The sequence below is a fragment of the Chlorocebus sabaeus genome, chromosome 22 (assembly GCF_047675955.1).
Source record: "Chlorocebus sabaeus isolate Y175 chromosome 22, mChlSab1.0.hap1, whole genome shotgun sequence".
Lineage (NCBI taxonomy): Eukaryota > Metazoa > Chordata > Mammalia > Primates > Cercopithecidae > Chlorocebus > Chlorocebus sabaeus.
In genome coordinates this window covers 69,826,061-69,846,636 of record NC_132925.1, presented here as the reverse complement: position 1 = coordinate 69,846,636, position 20,576 = coordinate 69,826,061, and the positions used below count along the sequence as shown (strand labels likewise).

Below are 20,576 nucleotides of genomic sequence, written 5' to 3'. Positions count from 1 at the left end.
TTTTTTGTAATAAACATACTGTTTTCAATAAGTACAAATCTACTCTTTTAATGCTGTTTATTGTTTGATGCCATAAGAAGTAATCCAATGTAGTTTTGAACAAAGTAAATATTAGTAGGATTCTTTTTTTTTTTTTTTTTTGCCTAGTGTGTGGCTAAACTGTCTTCATCAGCTCCTGTTCATTGCTCATAAGATTAAATTGTCTTTATCAGGAAAAAAGTGACTTAAAATTGAATAATGTTGTTTTTTGGGGAAAAGTATTTCTCATTCTAAATTACTGTCTGTAGGAAAGCAGAAAAAACATCCTCTTGACTTGTTAATAGTCATGTCTTTTAAAACACATACGTGTAAGTGTTATGCATTTGAAAGAAACTACTTAATGTAGAATTGCTTTTTATGTTGAGTTTTTTCTTAATTAAAATGTTGAATAATCATGTCCAAATGGAAGTGGGAGAATTAATCCACAACTGGTTGATTTAATCACTGGAAGATTTCTATTTATTTTCTACAGCCATTTTACACAGTTGGTTCTTAAGGAGGGGTGTGTGTGTGTGTGTGTGTGTGTGTGTGTTTTAAAAAGAAAGCTGTTCTGTTTTCCAAGGAAAGTGAAACAAACTGAGTTATGCCCCTTCTTCTACATTTTTGTTTTGTTCTTAATAAACCTTTTCATGTGTGTTGGGGAAGTTTTTGCCCTAAGATAATTTCAAACTTTTAATTATCAGATATGAGAAGAAGGTTTGAAAGAGATGTATAGTTAATTAGCAGGGAAACAAAATAGGGCAAAGTATTACCCCAAATCCTACGAGTTAGACTTTAAACTTCAGTAATATCAAAATCCGTTAGCACAGTGCCTGGTACATAACAAAGGCTTAATAATTTATTCTGTTGGTGGACTGGTCAGCTTCACGTTTGTGCCTGAAAGAAGAGCCATCTGAAACTCACAAATAACAGCGCTGTCTTCTTTTCCCTCCATGGCTATGTTCAGGTGCAGACCCACCTCGAAAACCCCACCAAGTACCACATACAGCAAGCCCAACGGCAGCAGGTAAAGCAGTACCTTTCTACCACTTTAGCAAATAAACATGCCAACCAAGTCCTGAGCTTGCCATGTCCAAACCAGCCTGGCGATCATGTCATGCCACCGGTGCCGGGGAGCAGCGCACCCAACAGCCCCATGGCTATGCTTACGCTTAACTCCAACTGTGAAAAAGAGGTAATTCATGTCTCCTCTCCTCTCCTGTTTTCTTATGCTAAATAACTTGTCTGTTGAATATGATTCCCACACTTAACTGTGGACTCTAGTTTGTCCTTGTGGTCACATTTACCAGCCTTTGTCCCCGATTCACCATCGTGGCTGTGGCATTCCAGCCTCTTGTCCCCGTCACTGGGTTATTGGGTGTACGGCACATGACGGGAGACCTGGCCCTCTCCAAGTGAAACGTGGAGGCGAGGACACTTTTGCCACTTGCTTCTTCTTCCTTAGCTGAGTGCTTTCTTCTCTTCCATGCCTTTCAGTTTATGAAGCAGTGAAAATGAAGAGAGAGGAGAAGGGGAGGTGGAAAAGGAAAAGCAAAAATAGAAGAGGTGTGGGACAGGCGGTTTAGAAGTTCCGCTTGTTGTGAATGTCTGGAATATTATTTTTATTTCTCCCTGAGTGGGGGGGAAAAAGCATGGAATGTGCATGGATGGATTTGAATCATATAGCACATGAGACTTTAACGGAAACGCAAAGGTTTAATTGCTGGATACATTCTGTTTCAATAATAAAATTGCTGCTGCCCGTTAAATCTGCTTTGGTAAAGGCTGGATTGGAGACAAGACTCAAACTACCTTCAAGCTAATTGGTGCATCAAAATTTGGAGCATATGAATACCTGAGAGTTGTGATTTAATGCTCATTATTTCCGAATTATGAGATGATGAGCTTCATCTCAGTGGGATTTACTGTACTATGTACTATGAAGTGTTTATGCAAATTCAGAGGCAACTTTTCTAAAGTTGGATTGATTTTAATTTCTAGAGGGACTAAAATCTTTGCCCCTTTGCCCAAACCAACTGCTTTATTTTTCTGTACCCAAATTTGTCATCTAGCAAGATGATTTGACACAAGTTCTTCCTTCATTATTTCATCTCTTGGTCAGATTCCACTTTGTTTGAAAGCTTAGTTCATCTTGTTGCTGTGCCATAAGCTTTGTGTGAACAGGTCATTTAAAAAGTCATTTGCAAATCCAAGTTATAGGCTGTTTTTGCTTGTGTTTTTGCAGGGATTTTATAAGTTTGAAGAGCAAAACAGGGCGGAGAGCGAGTGCCCAGGCATGAACACACATTCACGAGCGTCCTGTATGCAGGTACTGAATGACTTGGCAGCCTGAGGATGTAACACTTTGTAATTAGAATCTATATTTGTGGTGGATCACACCTTCCTGAAAACTTAAGGATTTTTTTTCCCCCATTGATTTTTTTTTTATAGAGAAAGCTGTGAACAGTGCCTTTTTCTTCATAGTATCTCATGATTAAATAATGACAAGGAAGAATAAACTAAAATATGGTTTTCCCCTAAGTTGCTCCAAAGATTAAAACTTCTTGAAGTACATAAATTTTAATAAATAAGATATGAAATATGTAATTTAACATAATCAATGTATGTTATACAAATTTGTAGGTTAGCAATTTTTGTATTAGTAAAACCAAGATGTGTGCGTATAATCTAGATATTGTTTCCTAAATGGAATCTCGAGCATATATTTTGAAACTATATTAATTTAATAATATGTAATGGATGCTTTCCCAAGTAACTAAAGTTTCTTCTATTACATCCTATTTGATGGATATGTAAATTATGCTATATCTATTTATATATCTATGCATGTATATAGATATAGGAGAGAATAATAAGCAACAAAATTTTTTGCCTTTCTGTATTTCCTGTCATCAACTTGCATTACTTTTGTCATAAGAGAAAAAAATTATTTTAAAAATGCTATTACATCAAACCCACTAATTTTATTTTTCTAAGAACAAAATTAAAAATGGCAAGGAAACTTTGTTCATAAGTTTCCTAACCTATTTGCATATTTACCAACTCAATTAGAAAATCATCTCTTAAAGACAAACAAAACAAACAAAAGTGGTGTCAATAGAAATAGAACCTAACAAACAGTGAATAGTAGTTATTCAAAACTGGCCAATTATTTTCTTCTTAGGGGGTCACTTAATAAGACTCCTTTTTTGAGTGTTTACTATATTCCTGGTACTTTGAACACTCTGTACAGTTTGTCCTGAAATCATACAAGAATCCATAAGACAGTAAATATTATTAACCCCCATTTTAGAGATTGAGAAACTGAAGCTTTAAAAGATCGGAGGCGGCTGAGGGAGGAGAATGGCGTGAACCCGGGAGTCGGAGCTTGCAGTGAGCTGAAATCCGGCCACTGCACTCCAGCCTGGGCGACAGAGCGAGACTCCGTCTCAAAAAAAAAAAAAAAAAAAAAGATCGGAAGCTTTGCCCCAATCTAGAAAGTAGGAGAACTGGGATTCCAACTCAAACCCATGAATGTTGGAGTCTCTCCTCTTTAATGGAAGTGGCAAAAGAGATAGAATAGCATCCCTGTTAGTTCTGTGATTTCATTGTGTAACTATGAAGTACTGTTAAGACCCAAGCGCAGACATACCAACTAGCTCAAATACATAAGGTGTTTATGAAGAAATGTTTTCACAGACTTGTCTTTGCAACTGCTGCAATGCACATGTAATCACTGTTGTTTATTATCATAACTGATGTTTTGGTACTTCAGAAATAAAATTGATCTAGTGGGAATGTCAGCTCCATGACTGTAATGATAACCTCAGCCTGGTGTACTCCTTGGGGAGTACCAAGCACACTGGCAGCTGTACAAGGAGAAACTTATTTTACAAGTCACTGTAAGATGGGTGCAGGGATAGCCAGTGGCCTGTGAGACACAATGTCCACACTTCCCCGTGGAACCAAAGGGCAGAATTACCATCTGTGTTTTCCTTCTGCAAGAAAAGGGTATGGGCCATCGTCTTTGGGGGAAAAAAGGAAGTAGAATGACAGCTGTCATTCAAGATGAAGTGCTCTGGTACATCTTTCCTGTTTAGGGCAGGCAGTTTAGCATAGTTGTGAAAGCATGGGTTAAATCATGGCTCCAGTCTTTCTTCAGTGTGTGACTTTGGGTGAGCTGCTTCTCATTTATTTCACCTGGAAAATTGCTGTAATAATAGTACCTGCCATGATAGGGTTTTCGTTAGGGCAAAAACTTAGCCTGTGAAAATCCTTGAACCCAGTGCTTGGCAACTCGTAATCACTCATTAAATGCTGGCTACAAGTATTATTCTCATCACCCATTAGTATTAATGGTCTTCAATACTATTTTATTTTAGTGGAAAGAGGACAGTTACTTCTTAGACTCTAACTAAAGACCATTATTGCTTTGAGTAAGGAAAGACCATGAGTCTCTTTTTAGGTTATGTTGCATAGTTTTATTTATTTTTGTCTCTCTTCTGTTGCCCTTTTTCCTACAGATGGATGATGTAATCGATGACATCATTAGCCTAGAATCAAGTTATAATGAGGAAATCTTGGGCTTGATGGATCCTGCTTTGCAAATGGCAAATACGGTATTGGTAACCTTTTTTGAAGTAGAAAATCTTGAGGTGTTTCCAGGGTTCTCTTCTTTTTTCTTAAACTTTTATTGTATCTTTGTAACTGGTTCATTGATGAAATGTATTAATAGTAAAATGGAGAATTATCTCAGGATCACAAATAAGTGACTTTGACATCAGAAATTAAGAAGTTTTTATGAGTTTGTGAATAAGCCTAAAACTCTACATTCCCTGGAGTCCAAGAGCAGTTTTGATAGGACATTATCCCTTCCAATTCCCTTGACATCTAAAGCCCAACCCGGTACACTGCAGCCAAGGGAACCATTATGAACTGCACTATTCACGATGGTGCTCTAGTCAGCCTGAAAAAGGTTGTGCAGTTTTTCAAGAAGGTTTTTTCATATTCTTAGGTGATAGAGGGACATTGGGGTTACCCTTATCCAACAGCAAAATTTATTCCAACTTCAGTTCATAAACAATGATCCTGTTTGCTATTATATGTTACTTGTTTTTCTCTGTAATTTAGAGACTTGCCTATATTGTTTATTTTCCTTCATTCCTTACATTTTAGCCTTATGTTACTGTTTCACCAAAGTCTTATTGCAGATCTTATTTAGTCCTTGCAATTATTCTGTGAGTCAAGTTCGGATGGTATCATTGCCCTCAGTTGTAAACTGTAACTAGGTTAGATGGTCTTATGCAAGATTACATAGCTTGGGTGTATCAGAGCCAGGCCTGCTTGGCAGGTTTTGAATGCCTTCTCCAATCCTTTTCTGTTTTCTCTGAGAGCAATGCTATGAGACTATCATATTCTTAATAACTAGTGTTTTAAAGACCAATATTTATTGAGGGGAAAGGGAAAAGGGAAGTTGTTCAATGAGTATGGAGTTTCAGATTTGCAAGATGAAAAATTCTGGAGATCTATTTGACAACAATGTGAACATACATAACACTACTGAACCATACACTTAAAACTGGTTAAGATGGCTAATTTTATCATATGTGTTTTTTGCCATAATGAAAGTTTTTAAAGATATGACTAACTTCCAATAGTAAATTCCCTTGGCCAGGGGACAAAATAGCACTTACATAGTTACACCAGAATCCTCAGAAAACTGAGTCTTATAATAGCACTTTTCTTTTTTTTTTTTTTAAATCCATGTCGGTCCAGTTCTTCAAGTTCACTGCCTTGAACTCATGTGGGGTGAGGACTTCCCTTGAAACCTCAAGCTTCTTCTGTGATATTTGGAGTTTGTCTACTTTCCACCCATTTAAACCCACACCCTGATTTTGGAAGAACCAGGTGTTCTGCCATTTTGATAAAAGTTTCCTTGCCGAACTATCCCAACCTCTTGGAATCCTTGGTTGGCTTTTGTGGAACCTTTCTGCTTACAAGTTGGTGCATCCCATGAGGCCAACTACACTTGTCTGGCAGTCAGAATCTTAGGACGAACATGCGCAAAACACTTGGGGAAGCATGCCCTGGGGAATTTATAAATATAGCCAAAGGCATATATTTACGTTACATTGCTCTAGCAGCATTAATTAGCAATGGCCCAGTCGTTTCAAAAGAACTTTGCCATGAGAGTGGTCATTTTGCTAGTGGTGTCAAATGGGTCCCTGGGCACACTCAAGTGGGCTGTTAGAATTGATGTGATTCTGTAAAATCATTGACTTTTTTTGTAATGGCAAAGACCTTTGATGTCATTTGGTCTAACCTAGTACTCAATGCATTTGCTTTCTGTGGTTTGTTTGTTTGTTTGTTTGTTTATACAGGATTTCATTTTGTTGCCTAGGCTGATCTTGAGCTCCTGGGCTCAAGTGATCTTCCTCCCTCAAGTAGCTGGGATTATAGGCGTGCACCACTATGCCTGGCCTGACCTTCTCTTGCATCTCCTTCATATTCTCCACAAAAAAATCAAGCCATCCAGCTTCTTGAAAGCCTCCAAAAAAGGATCTGTACTAGCTCACTAGGGAAATAGCAAAGCACAATGGTTAGGATTTAGAGATTTCTGACCAGATCTGGGGTCAAATCCTGAATCTACCATTTTCTCTGTGACCTTGCATGTTATTTAGCTTCCTGAAACCCTACGTTTCCCCATCTGTAAAATGGGGCTGTTAAATATATCTATATCATGTGGTTAACTCACTTGATAAAGTATCTATAGTATTTAGCGTTGGAAACACAAGTTGTATTCTAAATTATTAAATATAACTTATTAATTATAATATCAAATAATATTGATAGTATTTGTGTATTCAGCTGATCGTCATTAAGCCCCTATAATGTATCCAGCTCTATGTTAGCTATCTGTGAGACATATTTATCTCAGAATATCCCTCACAGTAAATAACACTGTAAATTGCAGCATGGGTCCTAGTTTGCTTCATGGAGAACTTTTTCACATACCAACCCTTCTGAAGACAGTTGTTATGACCCCATATATGCTTCTGTCCTTTAGAATGAATACCTGGCTGGGCCCATGGCTCACGCCTATAATCCTAGCACTTTGGGAGGCCGAAGCAAGAGGATCACTTGAGACCAGGAGTTGGAGATCAGCCTGGGCAACATAGAGAGAACCTGTCTCTATAAAAAATATAAAAAATTAGCTGGGTGGGGTAGTAGTACATACCTGTAGTCCTAGCTACTCAGGAGGCTGAGATGGGAGGATCACTTGAGCCCAAGAGTTCAAGGATGCAATGAATCATGATCATGCCACTGTCCTTTAGCCTGGGCAACAGAGGAAGACCCTGTCTCTAAAAAACACATTTAAAAATAAAAAAGTAGAATGAATCCTCATACCTCTTCATTCCATCTACATTAGCGTGGAGGCCTTGTTCCTTCATTATATGGTTGCTCCTGAACTATATTAAAGATTAATTTAGTATTTATTAATATGCCTAATAGGTGGGCAGCACCGGGCAAGGTGCTGTGGATGCAAAGGTGACTAAGGTATGTTTCCTGTTCTCATGGGGGTTTCTCATGGGAGTTACCAGTCTAGAATGGGGAGACTCTTTTAGCCCTTGAGGGGAGAAGGACAATTCAGGAGCAGAGAGGCCATCTCAAAGGAAATTTCCAGATAAGAAAGATCCTCTGGGCAGAGTTGAATTAACTCCCAGACAGGAGAGGAGTCCCCTGCAGCCACCCTTAGAAGTCACTGACTTTATCCCAGCATCCACCTCCCTTCTATTTCCCCATGCTGGAAAGGCTAAATGTGGCTCCATTAGAGTCTTCTTTCAACAAATCTATTTCAGCATTTTGCCATTAGGGGAAAGGCAATGTAACTTCAACATTAGGAGCACAGACTCTGAACCAGACATCTGAATACATACCCTTGAGTGAGTGATTCAACCTCTCTGCTTCTGTGTCCTTGTCTGTAAAATGGGGATCATAATAGTATCTACTGCAATAGAATTAATGGGAGAATTATAAGATGTCATCCACAAAAAGCATTTAGAACAGTTGGGCCCTGATAAGCTCTCACTAAAAGTTAGTTAATAGCTCTTATTCTTGATAAACTTGGGTTTTAGTTGTCAAAATTAAGTAACAAAGCTACTACAACCTATTAACATTTTAATTTTTTTCCCACAGTAAAGTTTAAATTTAATGTTCTTCATGTTAGGCATTTTTTTTCTTTTATTTGATTATTTGAAATGCTTTATTTCAAGTTAACTACTGAGAAAAAAATAAAGTGGAAGGAACACTTAGAAAGGAAACTGTCCTAAGGGAATTGAAGTCTAGAAATAACTATTCTGAGAGCACAAGGGCCCTCTTGTACTATCAAAAACAAAGAATAAAAGTCCCAGTTTACTTGTGTTAACAGTGCTCAATTGATATTCAGAGAAGGGGACCATCCAGAGAGAAAAAATAATAACATTTTACGATTATCATTTACTTGGGAAAATATTCATTTTGGTGGAGCACAACATTGAAGAACTCAATTCAGACCAATATGGGGGCATAGACCCAGGCGCATCTTCCTTCAATTTTTTTGGTCCCAATTAGACTGTGGCTTTCATCTGTCCACGGTGCAGTTTATGCTCTGGAAGTGAAATCTTGCTATTTAGGTAAATGGCCTGGATAAAAACCCAACAAAGATGTGAAATATACATGTTAATAGAAGAAGTCTCTTCCTCTTTCTTAGCTCTTAAAGGTGTTATTTTGACCTAATTGTGATGTTAACTATATTTATGGGGAAAGTTTTCTAATGCAGAAGAACCAACCACAGAATCCTTTCTTTAAAATGCATGACTAGGAGACACATTTTAAATTATTTCCATCAACCTTCCTTTTAGTAGCTTCAGCAAATAAGAGCTGTTGATACAAAGAATATACACCACCATTTAGAACACAGTTTCTCAACTGTGGAACTGTTGACATTTGGGATGCATAAGTCTTTGTGGTGGGAGACTGTCCTGTGCATTTTAGGATGCTTAACAGCATCCCTGGCCTTCACCCACTGGATGTCAGCAGCAAATACCCTGCAGGTGCATCAACTGAAAATACTTCCAGACATTGATCTGGGGAAACAAAATCAGCTGTAGTGTAGAAGCCCTGACTTGGAATAATGACTGGTCACCTCAGCCTTGCAGATTCCCTGATTTCTGTTCCTAGATTTGTATTGCAGTCTGGTAAAAATTGTCTAATCGTTGACAATGTACTTAGTAATTAACATGGCAAGTGGTTTTGTTGATCAAAGTGAACATTAGCTCACCTGTCAAAACTGTAAAGTGGGAATCCAGTACTCCCTAGAAAATTATAATACGTGTTGTTAATCACAGTGGTTACTACTTACTGATCACTGAAGTAACAGGCACTGTGTTTCACCTACTTTATCTCTATGAAATCTTATGAAAACCCTGTGAGATGAATGGTTGTCGCTTTTCAATTGGAGACACTAAGCCTCAGAGAACTTGCTTAATATCACATAGCCAGTTAGCAAAGAGGCAGGATTTTAATCTGGGTCTCTGACTCCTAAGCACAGGCTATAAAGTTCTGCACCATTAATCGGTAAATTGGAGTATCCACATTTGGCTAATAAGCGGCAGGGTTTTAATTTCCTCAGGTCTAATTGGAGATGAATTGAAAGTTGCAGTTTCTAATTGGTTAATATCAGCATGTTGATACTCTCCCCACCCCCAGTTCTGCTGTTAACATAGGATCTGAGCCTCCAACCAAAAACCTCCATTTGGCAATGGCCAAAACCTTGGCTTTTCTTTCTGTAAAAAGCAGTAAGATGCCATACACAAAGTGCCATTTGAATTCTGTGCTTGGCCCAAAGTAGGCACCCAAAAAATGAGATGACCCCCAGCAAAATATTCTGGCATGCTTTCTGCTTCCCACTCCTAATCAGTAAGTATGGGGAAAGCAGCCGAAGCAGGAAATCTTTCAGAGAAGTAGATAGAGGGCTATAAGCTTTTTCAACTGGAAGTAATGATGTCTGACCTCAGTAGAGTGCCCAATGAAGCATCTTGCTGTAGGGATTTTAATTCATTTCCCTTATTGGTGTGCACTGTCATCAATCGATGCTAATCACCGCAGTCCTTTCTGTAGTTTTTCACCTGTCTCAATCCATTTCTCACTAGGTATCCCCCACTTTGCTCTTTGTCTCCCCCACCCTGTCCATCTGGCTGTCTATGGCAGAAAGCATTCTCTCTCTCAGTCGTGTACATATCTCTTCTTTAGAATATAGTTAGAAAATATGTTCTTGTCCAGAAGAAGCTTAGAATTAGATGTCTGTTCCACATAGGTCTATCAATGACTTGGAGATGTGTATCAGTTGCAATTATTTATCCCTAACAAATCTTCATAATAACACAGTGAGTTTTGCATACAATTTGCATATGAAAACCATATATGTGATTTGCCTTTCTAGAGCAAGGGGAATAATTTTTCTTTTAGCTTATTGCTTTGAATTTTCAAGTCACATTCTTGGTTTGTTAAAACCCAGAAGCTTTCCCAAAACCTGAAATTCTCAAAAGATAGGGGAATAAAAGCTTTGGAATCCAAGGAGTTACCAGACATCATGACAACTGTATAAGTTTAGTCTCTCTGGCACTTTACAGGGCTATTTTGAAACATGTGAGTGCCTTTCACTTTGCGTTAAATTGGACAAGAATAAAACTAAACACACACACAGAGCAAGGCTGACCCTGAGAAGGTGACCTATTTCAAATAAAACCACTTAGTGAAATGATAGCTAATAATCAAAGTCACTTTTTATCAATTCCTTAAGGGGCCTTGAAATACGATACAAGGGCATTTTAAATGACCACAATGTCTATTTTTGTGCATGTGTATGGGGGTATGTGTATTAGGTTTTATGCATATACTATAAATTCTGCTTTCAAAAAGGAGCAAAAGAGGGAGTTGTATTTTGCTGGTTTGTCTGTCCTCCCTGCCCACCCCAGTCCTGTTCGAGCCAGTGTCTGATTCACCCATCAAGAAGTATCTTATTCCATGTCCATTGCCTCCCACCCAAATCTCTTTAGCTAGGGGTTTAATTCATAGAGTATATGTTTAGAAGCCATCCCAGAAATTGATGCAATGGCTACCAATGAGGGGAAGCACATTTGATTCGTATTTTGTGGCATATTTTCATCTGTATGTTAGTGGTCATTTGAGAGGATACAAGGTACTCTGTTGAATACAGTTTTTACTAGATACCTCTCAGTCACTAAACATTTTAATCACACCTAAATGCTTTCTGAATGTACTTTTCTCAGATGTAGAATACAATTCAATGTGTAATCAAGAAACGGGAGGGCTAAACAACATAAAGTCTTACCCAGTAATCATGGTTATAGAAATTGTTTGAATCAGTCTAGTAACGGTACATGTCTGCAAGTGGAAGGAGTGAGGTCACTCAATGATTTCTCCATAGTTACTATTTCAAACTGTATTTCAGGGTGTGGGAAGGGGGATCCATTTGGGCCTTTTCTACAAAAACAGGCCTATAAACTGCTGCAACCAGCTAGTTACCAAGAAATGCACATACACAACCAAAGGAGAGCTCGCTGCTTTAAAACATCCCATTCAGAACCAGAGGAAAAACTCTGATGCTAGCTTGGGGAAGGCTAACTATTTCTTTTACTTTTTATTTTTTTACTTTTTTTGAAAGTGTAAATTGTTGCTCTGTTTTAAAGTCTGTGGGCTCCCTCTTGTGGCTTTGTGGAAAATTTCAATTTCAAGAAAATGCTTTTTCTCTCTAGCATTAAGGAAATCATTTCTTTTCCAATTTAAAAATAAACAAATAAATAAAAACTTTCATTGCTTTTCCTTGTAAAAGGAAAAGAAGAAGAGGTGGAGACGAGAAGGAAGGAACAAAATTAACTTTAATGGGAAGTCCTATTTGGTGAAAAGGTCATTTTATATACAATCCTGTTTTACAATAATAGCCAACATTTCCTGAACATCCTCTGTATGCTACTAGTTGTACTAGATAATGCATTCACCACATTATTCATTGTCTCCATGCTCAAAATAAGCCCACTGGCTAGTTAGTGTAATCATTTTATGGGTGTGAGACTGTACTTTCCTCCCTCAAAGGGAGCTAGTTGAGGAGATCCTGTGACTCTCTTTTTATATCTGCAAGCAAATGAAAAAATAAACATCTCATATTTTCCTATTTTAAAAATGATTTTTTTGTATCAAATAATTTTTCTTAAATAAATCCTAGAGTAGGATCATAGTTTTTTATCTGAAAAAATGTGGGAATTGTTCAACAGTTAATTTCTGTTACTGTTTGTCTCTCTCTAGTTGCCTGTCTCGGGAAACTTGATTGATCTTTATGGAAACCAAGGTCTGCCCCCACCAGGCCTCACCATCAGCAACTCCTGTCCAGCCAACCTTCCCAACATAAAAAGGGAGCTCACAGGTAAACACCTAACAAATGTACCTCTTACTGCAGATTTCAAGGAGATCCTTGGAAATCTCCTGAGATACTGGGAATCGGGGCCACAATTACTGCATGTCACCAATCACTGTATCTATGATGAAGGTCCCCTTTGCACTGGGAATAGTAGGCAACTCTTTCAGCTGTAACTGTCTCCACCCTACCTGATATGTATGTTTCTTTTTTGTTGTTGTTGTTGTTGAGGCGGAGTCTCGCTCTGTCGCCCAGGCTGGAGTGCAGTGGCCAGATCTCAGCTCACTGCAAGCTCCGCCTCCTGGGTTTAGGCCATTCTCCTGCCTCAGCCTCCCAAGTAGCTGGGACTACAGGCGCCCGCCACCTCGCCCGGCTAGTTTTTTGTATTTTTTTAGTAGAGACAGGGTTTCACCGTATTAGCCAGGATGGTCTCGATCTCCTGACCTCGTGATCCGCCCATCTCGGCCTCCCAAAGTGCTGGGATTACAGGCTTGAGCCACCGCGCCCGGCCCGATATGTATGTTTCTTACAAGCCCCTAGAGGCATTGGAGTTTGAGAACCCAGATCTGAATTTTCCTTTGACACACATTCGAGCCCACAATTGGGATAGCATGAGAACATATTTCCTACATCTTCAGATGCCTCCTGATTTCCTACATCTTCAGATGCCTCCTGTTGTCTTTTGCTGTATTGTGTGCAAAAGATTTATTACACAGAGGGGAAAAAATTATAAAATGGAGCAATGGGTATTATTTGTTCTTAAGGCAAGTGTGAAATTACCTATTTCTCTATTTTGCTTAATGCTTTAGGGAAGGCATTTATTTGGTCATTAAAACATGGCGGAAACTATATTAGAACTGGCATTCTACCATGGTGAATTTTATGGCCCTTACCCCACCCCTCCTTTTATTATTTGATCCTTGCATCCTGCAGGATTGGATGAACAGACTGAGAATATGGATTTGGTACAGAGAATTCCTGTTCCAGTCAAGGGTGTCTTAAAAAATTTTTTTTCAGAAAATAAGCAGGAGAAAGACGCCTTTTAAAAACCGTGGATTTGAGTGAAAAGAGTAACTAATAAGTAAAAACCATCCAAAGCCAAAACACAATTAGTTACCCCACCAAAAAGGAAATTTACTACAAGACAACAACAACAGCAAATGCAAGAATTGTCAGGCAGGCACAGTAGTTCACACCTGTAATCTCAACACTTTGGGAAGCTAAGGCAGGCAGACTGCTTGAGCTCAGGAGTTCCAGGCTGCAGCGAGCTGTGATCACACCACTGCACCCCAGCCTGGGCAAGAGGAATGAGTCCTGTCTCGAAACAAAGCAAAACAAAACAAAACAACAACAACAACTTAGGAATCATTGAAGTGGAGGGTATATAAGTCATGCTTCTGTGTGAGGAAAAAAAAACTAGAAAATGATTTGGATTGACCATCACAATTGAAAGAATTCAACTTCTGAGTTTTATATATATATACACACACACACATAGATATGCATATATATGCATATATACATGTATGTATGCATATATACATACATAACACCCATATAATAAATATATATGGTGTATATATATGCTTTAGTAGCTATAAGTTATGCTAAAATGATTTCTATTTTGAGATAAAATTCTAAATTATGATAGTGTAATGCTTCAACTATCACTTCTGAAAAGGAAATAACAGAGCTTTCTGAATCCCAAGATTGGTCAAGTAACATTTTTTTTTTTTAATTCTGTTTTGTTTTGTTTTGTTCTCTGTAAGGCAAAAAGCAGTCTCTTATCCCAGAGATCTCACAAGAGTTGCTATGCAAATAGAACTTTCCAATTGGAGATGCCACCGAGTGCGTCTATTCCTATTTTGTTTGTATAGACTCGAGCTAGTAAATAGTTGTTCCTAAGTTGTTAGATGATTTCATTACAGCAGGTTTTAACAGAATCTGGCACCAACTTCTGAAAAAATGAGTTCATTCTATGAACTAGTGAACTAGTCAGAAGATAGATCCAATTTGGGAGGTTTTTTTTTTTTTTTTTTTTTTTTTTTTTGAGACTGGGTGTCTCTGTGTCTCCTGAGCTGGCGTGCAGTGGTATGATCAGGGTTCACTGCAACCTTGATCTCCTGGGCTCAAGTGATCCTCCCACCTCAGCCTCCCGTAGCTGGGACTGCAAGCATGCACCACCATGTTGGACTTTTTATTTTTTGTAAAGACCAAGGCTGGTCTTGAACTCCTGGGCTCAAGTGATCTTTCCACTTCCACTTCCCAAAGTACTGGAATTACAGGTGCGAGCAACCATGCTGGGCCTCTACTCAGTTTTTATATCAGCATGTTACAAAGGCATCAAAAAAGGACTGAAAGCTTCTATGGCCTGAAAAGAAATCAGACCCCTGATAATAAAGTATCAACAGCAAATTGACATAGTTTTCTAGCTATCGATATCTTTCTTGCTAGTATCTATATATGTTTACAGTGTGCTATAGATCATTTTTACCGGGTTTTTTTTTTTACCATTTTGTGGAAGCCCAGTTTTTACATATTGTATATTTGATATATATTGCTTTTGAAAACATGCAAGCTTTTTAAAAAGATACCGTTTTAAAAAAACGTATTTTTACTTAGAGTCAAGTCAGATAAGCTTCCATATGTTTGGGAAATGAGATATTTTGTAGTTTACATTTTGTGCAACTTCAAACAGTTCCAACTTCTAATGACTTCATTCACGTGCACAGCGTGTATTTTTCCCACAGAGTCTGAAGCAAGAGCACTGGCCAAAGAGAGGCAGAAAAAGGACAATCACAACCTGAGTAAGTTGGTTTTATTTGTGTTCATGACATTTGATATTAGAGTTAATATTCCCCCATATATCAAAAATGTTCCCAGAAATTCTGTAGAGGAGAGATGATTTCTACAGCCGTTAAAATTATCTCTTCTGGAAGAAAATTGTATTTGACAGAAACCAAGGTATATATTTTCCCCATATTTTATCTCAGATCAAATTGAATTTTGTATATATAGTTATTTTCAGTTTCTGAAGAGTTTTTATTTTTCTTGTTTATAGTAGTGGGTTTTTTATTTTCTCTCTCCCTCTCTCTCTTTTTTTTTTTTTTTTTTTTTTTTGGTGAGAGGGAGAACTGATCCCCAACTACCCAATTGTAAGTGTTGCTCACACAGGAACTTATTAACAAAAGGGGATTGGGGAGCACCTTCTCCAATGAGATTTGAAAGAAAAAGAAAGAAAGAAAGAGAGAGAGAGAGAGGGAGGGAGGGAGGCAAGGAGAGAGAGAGAGAGGGAAAGAAAGAAAGAAAGAGAGAGAGAGAGAGAAAGAGAGAAAGAAAGAAAAAAGAAAAGAAAAGAAAGAAAGAAAGAAAGAAAGAAAGAAGGAAAGAAGGAAAGAAAAGAAAGAAAGAAAGAAAGAAAGAAAGAAAGAAAGAAAGAAAGAAAGAAAGAAAGAAAGAAAGAAAGGAAAGAAAGAAAGAAAGAAAGAAAAAAGAGAGAGAGATCTGAAGGGGAGTAAATGGATGAGGTAGCCTCCTACATTTCTGACGTTATTCATGACTTAAAAAAAAATAGTCCTAAAGCATTTGAAATATTTTTTACGCATTTAATTTACTCTTGATCAAATCTTCAACTTGTCTCCTAAGAATACTTTAATTTTTGTTTAATATAAGCCAGTAAGACAAGCTGCACAGATTTTTTTTAATAAAGGGATTGAGCTTGGAGGTAGGAAATCGGGTGTGAATTTCTCATCTCATGGCCTCATGTCGTCTGTTTCTTGAATTGATTTTTAAGAATGTGAGTCATATATAAACACTTTCTCCTTATAAAAATGATAGAATAAGGCCAGAGTTCTCCTTTAGTCCCCAGCAATATGCATGTTGGTTTCATTTTGGCATTGCTCTTCCTGACCTTTTTCTGTGTATTAAGAATATAGACATATGCACACAGAAAATAAATCGTATGGATTTCTATGTTTTATTTTATTTTATTTTATTTTTTCCTTTCAAACGAGTTGGTTTAATTTCAGGTGATACAAAGTTTAGGGTAGAACAAGGACCAAAGAGCAGACTCTGGCAAGGTTCTGAGCTGGTTTTACTTTAAATTCACAGTTATGGTAGGAATGACTTAGTGAAAACAACTAAAGAGATGATGAGCCACTGTAAGATTTTTTTTTTTTTTTTTTTTTTATAAAAGTTTATTCTTAAATGTACAACAGCTCCAAGACAACACTTAATTCCAGCTTTAGGTGGCAAAAGATGTTATGGCAGGGAATATAGATGTTTAAATAAGGATGAAATAAAGGGTCACCATCTCCTCAGGCACAAGGAACAGCTTACTTTTTGCCAGATTTCTTAATTCCACCTGTGGCCAAGGGCCCCTTCCCCGCGGCCTTTGCTTTTAGCTCCTCAAGTTTCTTCTGCTCCTCTTTTTGTTTCTGCTTGAAAGCCTATCTTCCTCGTCCATCTCCTTGGCCTGCTTCTCAGGCTGTTTCAGTGGCTTCTTCTTGCCACCTTCGCGGCTGGACATGGCACCTGCCCAATTTCTATGTTTTAACACAAACGGTGTCATATTGTCCATTTTATGTCGATTTTTTTCTACTGAGCAGTATGTTTTGAAGACCTTTTGCTGTTAGAAGTCTAGATCTATCTACTTTTTGAAAACTAATTGCATAGTATTTTACAGTGTGACTGTATGATATTTAGTAACTTCCAAACTGCTGTGTGTTTATGTTGTTTCTAGTTTTTCCCTGTTATAAACAATACCACAGTGAACGTTTTTATATGTGTCTCTTTGTATACAAGAAAGTGTGTTTCTATAGGTTAGAAACGGAACTGAGAAATGGAACTGCTGGGTTCTGAGGGAGCTGGTTTTTACTTTAAGAGCTACACCCCGGGGCCGGGCGCGGTGGCTCAAGCCTGTAATCCCAGCACTTTGGGAGGCCGAGACGGGCGGATCACGAGGTCAGGAGATCGAGACCATCCTGGCTAACACGGTGAAACCCCGTCTCTACTAAAAAATACAAAAAACTAGCCGGGCGTGGTGGCGGCGCCTGTAGTCCCAGCTACTCGGGAGGCTGAGGCAGGAGAATGGCGTAAACCCGGGAGGCGGAGCTTGCAGTGAGCTGAGATCCGGCCACTGCACTCCACCCTGGGCGACAGAGCCAGACTCCGTCTCAAAAAAAAAAAAAAAAAAAAAAAAAGAGCTACACCCCTCCCCAGTTCTCATGTCAAGTGTAAGAAGCTCTCCTTTTCTTTTAACCAAAACAGATAAACTGTTATCTCCAAGGCCTCCTCCAGCTTCTCAGTAATTTTACCCTAAGATATTTCTTCTTTTAAAACACCTTAGAAACAAGATAATTAGGCATTACCCAAAACTACTTAAGTGAAATGTGGAAAACTGAGTTGGATCTTGTCAAAAACAATAGATACCTATCATCAGGCACCTGAACTCTCAAGGTCAAGGTTGTCAGTAAAGTGCAAACATGATCAGCTCAAACTCTGAAGGCTATGAAACAAGCTAAAAGTCTCATCCAACCATTGGGAATTAATAATCAAGGTTAGATTGCCCCTTGGTCAAGCTGTTTGTCTTCTAGGAATTTATTTTGTAAGAATACTTGCCAAAATGTACAAAATGATATATTCATTTATTATTCACTCATTCACTCAGCCATATATATATACACACACACATATATATGGGGGGGGGGGGAGAGAGAGAGAGAGAGAGCGCCCCTGTTTTGTGTGAGGCACTTTTCTACAATGTGAACCAGAAAATTAGTTTCCCATCCTGAGAAACTAGCCTTTGAGTTAGGGGTCATCTATCATGTATTACCGAGTGAGATGAACAAGGGGCAGAATAATACGTATAATATCCCATTGTGTACAAAGAACACACTGGGGAGGGACGTGCTTGTGTATGTGTTTATATGGATGTATATGTGCATGGGCGACTATCTAGACATCACTCTTATCAGTGACAATTTGCCCAGACATATAGATGTTGGATGGTATAAAGACTTGGCTTTTACTTTTTCTTTAATACACCTTTGTATTTTTTAAAATTTTTTACTAAGCTTATATCATCTTTCTAATAAATGATTGGAAAGGGAAGTGACTGTGAAAACAAAACAAAATGTAGTACACCTAAATATTGACAGTGAAAGATGTCAGCTGTATGCTGGTGAGTGAAAAAAAAGATGCAGAGTCATTTTTAGTATGATTCCACTCTAAATGTTTTGTTTCTTATTTAACACATATTTGTTGAGAGCGTACTATGTGCCAGATGCACACGGTTACTTGGAATGCAACAGCAAATAAACATAACAAATAGATCAATGGGATACATGAATATGGAATGGCAGAAAGTTCCACGTGGAGTCAAAGGGCAGGCAAGGAAGTATAGTGTCAGCATGGACATGGGAGGTGGTGGATCAGTTTCAAAGAGGATGACCAGAAAGTCTCATAGGTAAATCTGAGTCTACCTGAAGGAGGTGAGTGCAGTGCCATTCACATATCTGGAGCTACAATGTTCCAGGCTGGTGGAACAGCCATATGAAGTCCACCAATGGGGCGTATCTGGCTTGCGTGAGGAATAGCAAGGAGCCAGAGGGGCTAGAGGAATTTTATGATTATTATGTGCTTGGAAAAAAATAAGAAGAAAGTATCATACTTAAGAGTTTTGGGGAAGGTTAGCTACTGGATCAAGGACCCCACAATTCCTTCTTCAAAACCACTGACCATCACTTAGGGTTTCTATTTTATAGAAGTCTAATGGTAGGACTTCATATTATATAAAACGGATTTCATCATTGGAATAATCCCTCAGCCAAAACAATTTATATTGGGAAAGCAGGGAATCACATTATTTATCTAAGTGTACAGACTATTAGTGGATCAAAAAGAAACATATATTATGGTATTTAGAGTAAGTAGTAACAACTTCAATCCAGTTTGTTAGACTTCAAATTATTTGGAATTTATTTGCTTGACTACATTAATTAGAGACATTTATCATCTCATATGCCTTATTATGTCATCCTCCCCTAAGAAGATGATAGTTGAACTTACACCTAGATTTATAAAATAGGAATGCTGTGAAGATTCATGGTATAGCTAAAAATACTAGACTTCAGTTTTAGGGCTGTGCTGTCCAGTACAGCAACCATTCACCACTGGTGCCTACTCAGCCTTGAAATATGACTGGTCCAAATTGTGATGTAAAATTGAAAGCGTAAAATGCGCCCTGAATTCCAAAAACTTAGAATGAAGAAAAGAATGTTAAGTATTTAATTTGTAAATGTTTACATTGATTGCCTGTTAAAATAATAATATTTTAGATATAATGGATTTAATAAAATGTTAATTTCATCTCTTTTTACTTTCTAAATAGTACTACTAGAAAACTTAAACTTACATATGTAAATTATATTTCTGTTGGGTAGCACTAGGCTAGAGCATGGGTGTTTTGTGTGGCCCATGAGTTAAAAATGTTTTCTACAGTTTTAAATGATTATAAAAGGCCGGGTGCAGTGGCTCACGCCTGTAATCCCAATACTTTGGGAGGCTGAGGCGGATAGATCACTTGAAGTCAGGAGCTCGAGACCAGCGTGGCCAGCATGGTGAAACCCCCTTCTCTACTAAAAGTACAAAAATTAGCCAGGCGTGGTGGCGTGTGCCTACAGTCCCAGCTACTCAGGAGGCTGAGGCACAAGAATCTCATGAACCCAGGAGATGGAGGTCGCAGTAAACCGAGATGGTGCCACTGCACTCCAGCCTGGGTGACAGAGCAAGACTCCATCTCAATAAATAAATAAATAAATAAATAAATAAATAAATGCTAAAAAAAAAAAGTGACATGAAAATTATATACAATGCAAATTTCAGCATGACAAGTAAATTCTAATGCTTTTCATTAGATTTGCCTTGCAAAAAATTGTACTCATATGTTATATTTTGAATTTTGTCAGTAAAAAATGTGTGGAAATTTGTTTTCCCTCTGGTTAAGTAAATATCTGCATAATATCCTCAATTTTGCTACTTATCCCACAAAACCACAAGTACTAACTTCCTGGCTCTTTGCAGAAAG

At 38.0% G+C, this 20,576-nt stretch overlaps 2 protein-coding genes across 18 annotated transcripts in view; one reads left to right on the top strand and one right to left on the bottom strand.

Annotated features, from left to right (window-relative positions):
• Positions 1 to 20,576, top strand: part of MITF (melanocyte inducing transcription factor) — a 223,742-nt gene that overhangs the window by 190,831 nt on the left and 12,335 nt on the right. For 10 of the 17 annotated variants that reach the window (XM_007984951.3, XM_007984950.3, XM_038003663.2 and 7 more), the window contains 5 exons: positions 986 to 1,213; positions 2,264 to 2,347; positions 4,542 to 4,637; positions 12,382 to 12,499; positions 15,223 to 15,297. In XM_007984951.3, the coding sequence (XP_007983142.1) occupies positions 986 to 1,213; positions 2,264 to 2,347; positions 4,542 to 4,637; positions 12,382 to 12,499; positions 15,223 to 15,297 (601 nt within the window). The remainder of the gene's footprint in view (positions 1 to 985; positions 1,214 to 2,263; positions 2,348 to 4,541; positions 4,638 to 12,381; positions 12,500 to 15,222; positions 15,298 to 20,576) is intronic. The other 7 variants (XM_038003659.2, XM_007984952.3, XM_038003665.2 and 4 more) reach the window with 1 other exon arrangement.
• LOC103227881 (translation machinery-associated protein 7) lies at positions 16,465 to 17,022 on the bottom strand. Its single transcript, XM_007984949.3, is given in 2 exon segments — positions 16,465 to 16,940; positions 16,943 to 17,022. Coding segments are annotated over 2 exon segments (192 nt in total). The 5' UTR covers positions 17,019 to 17,022; the 3' UTR covers positions 16,465 to 16,824.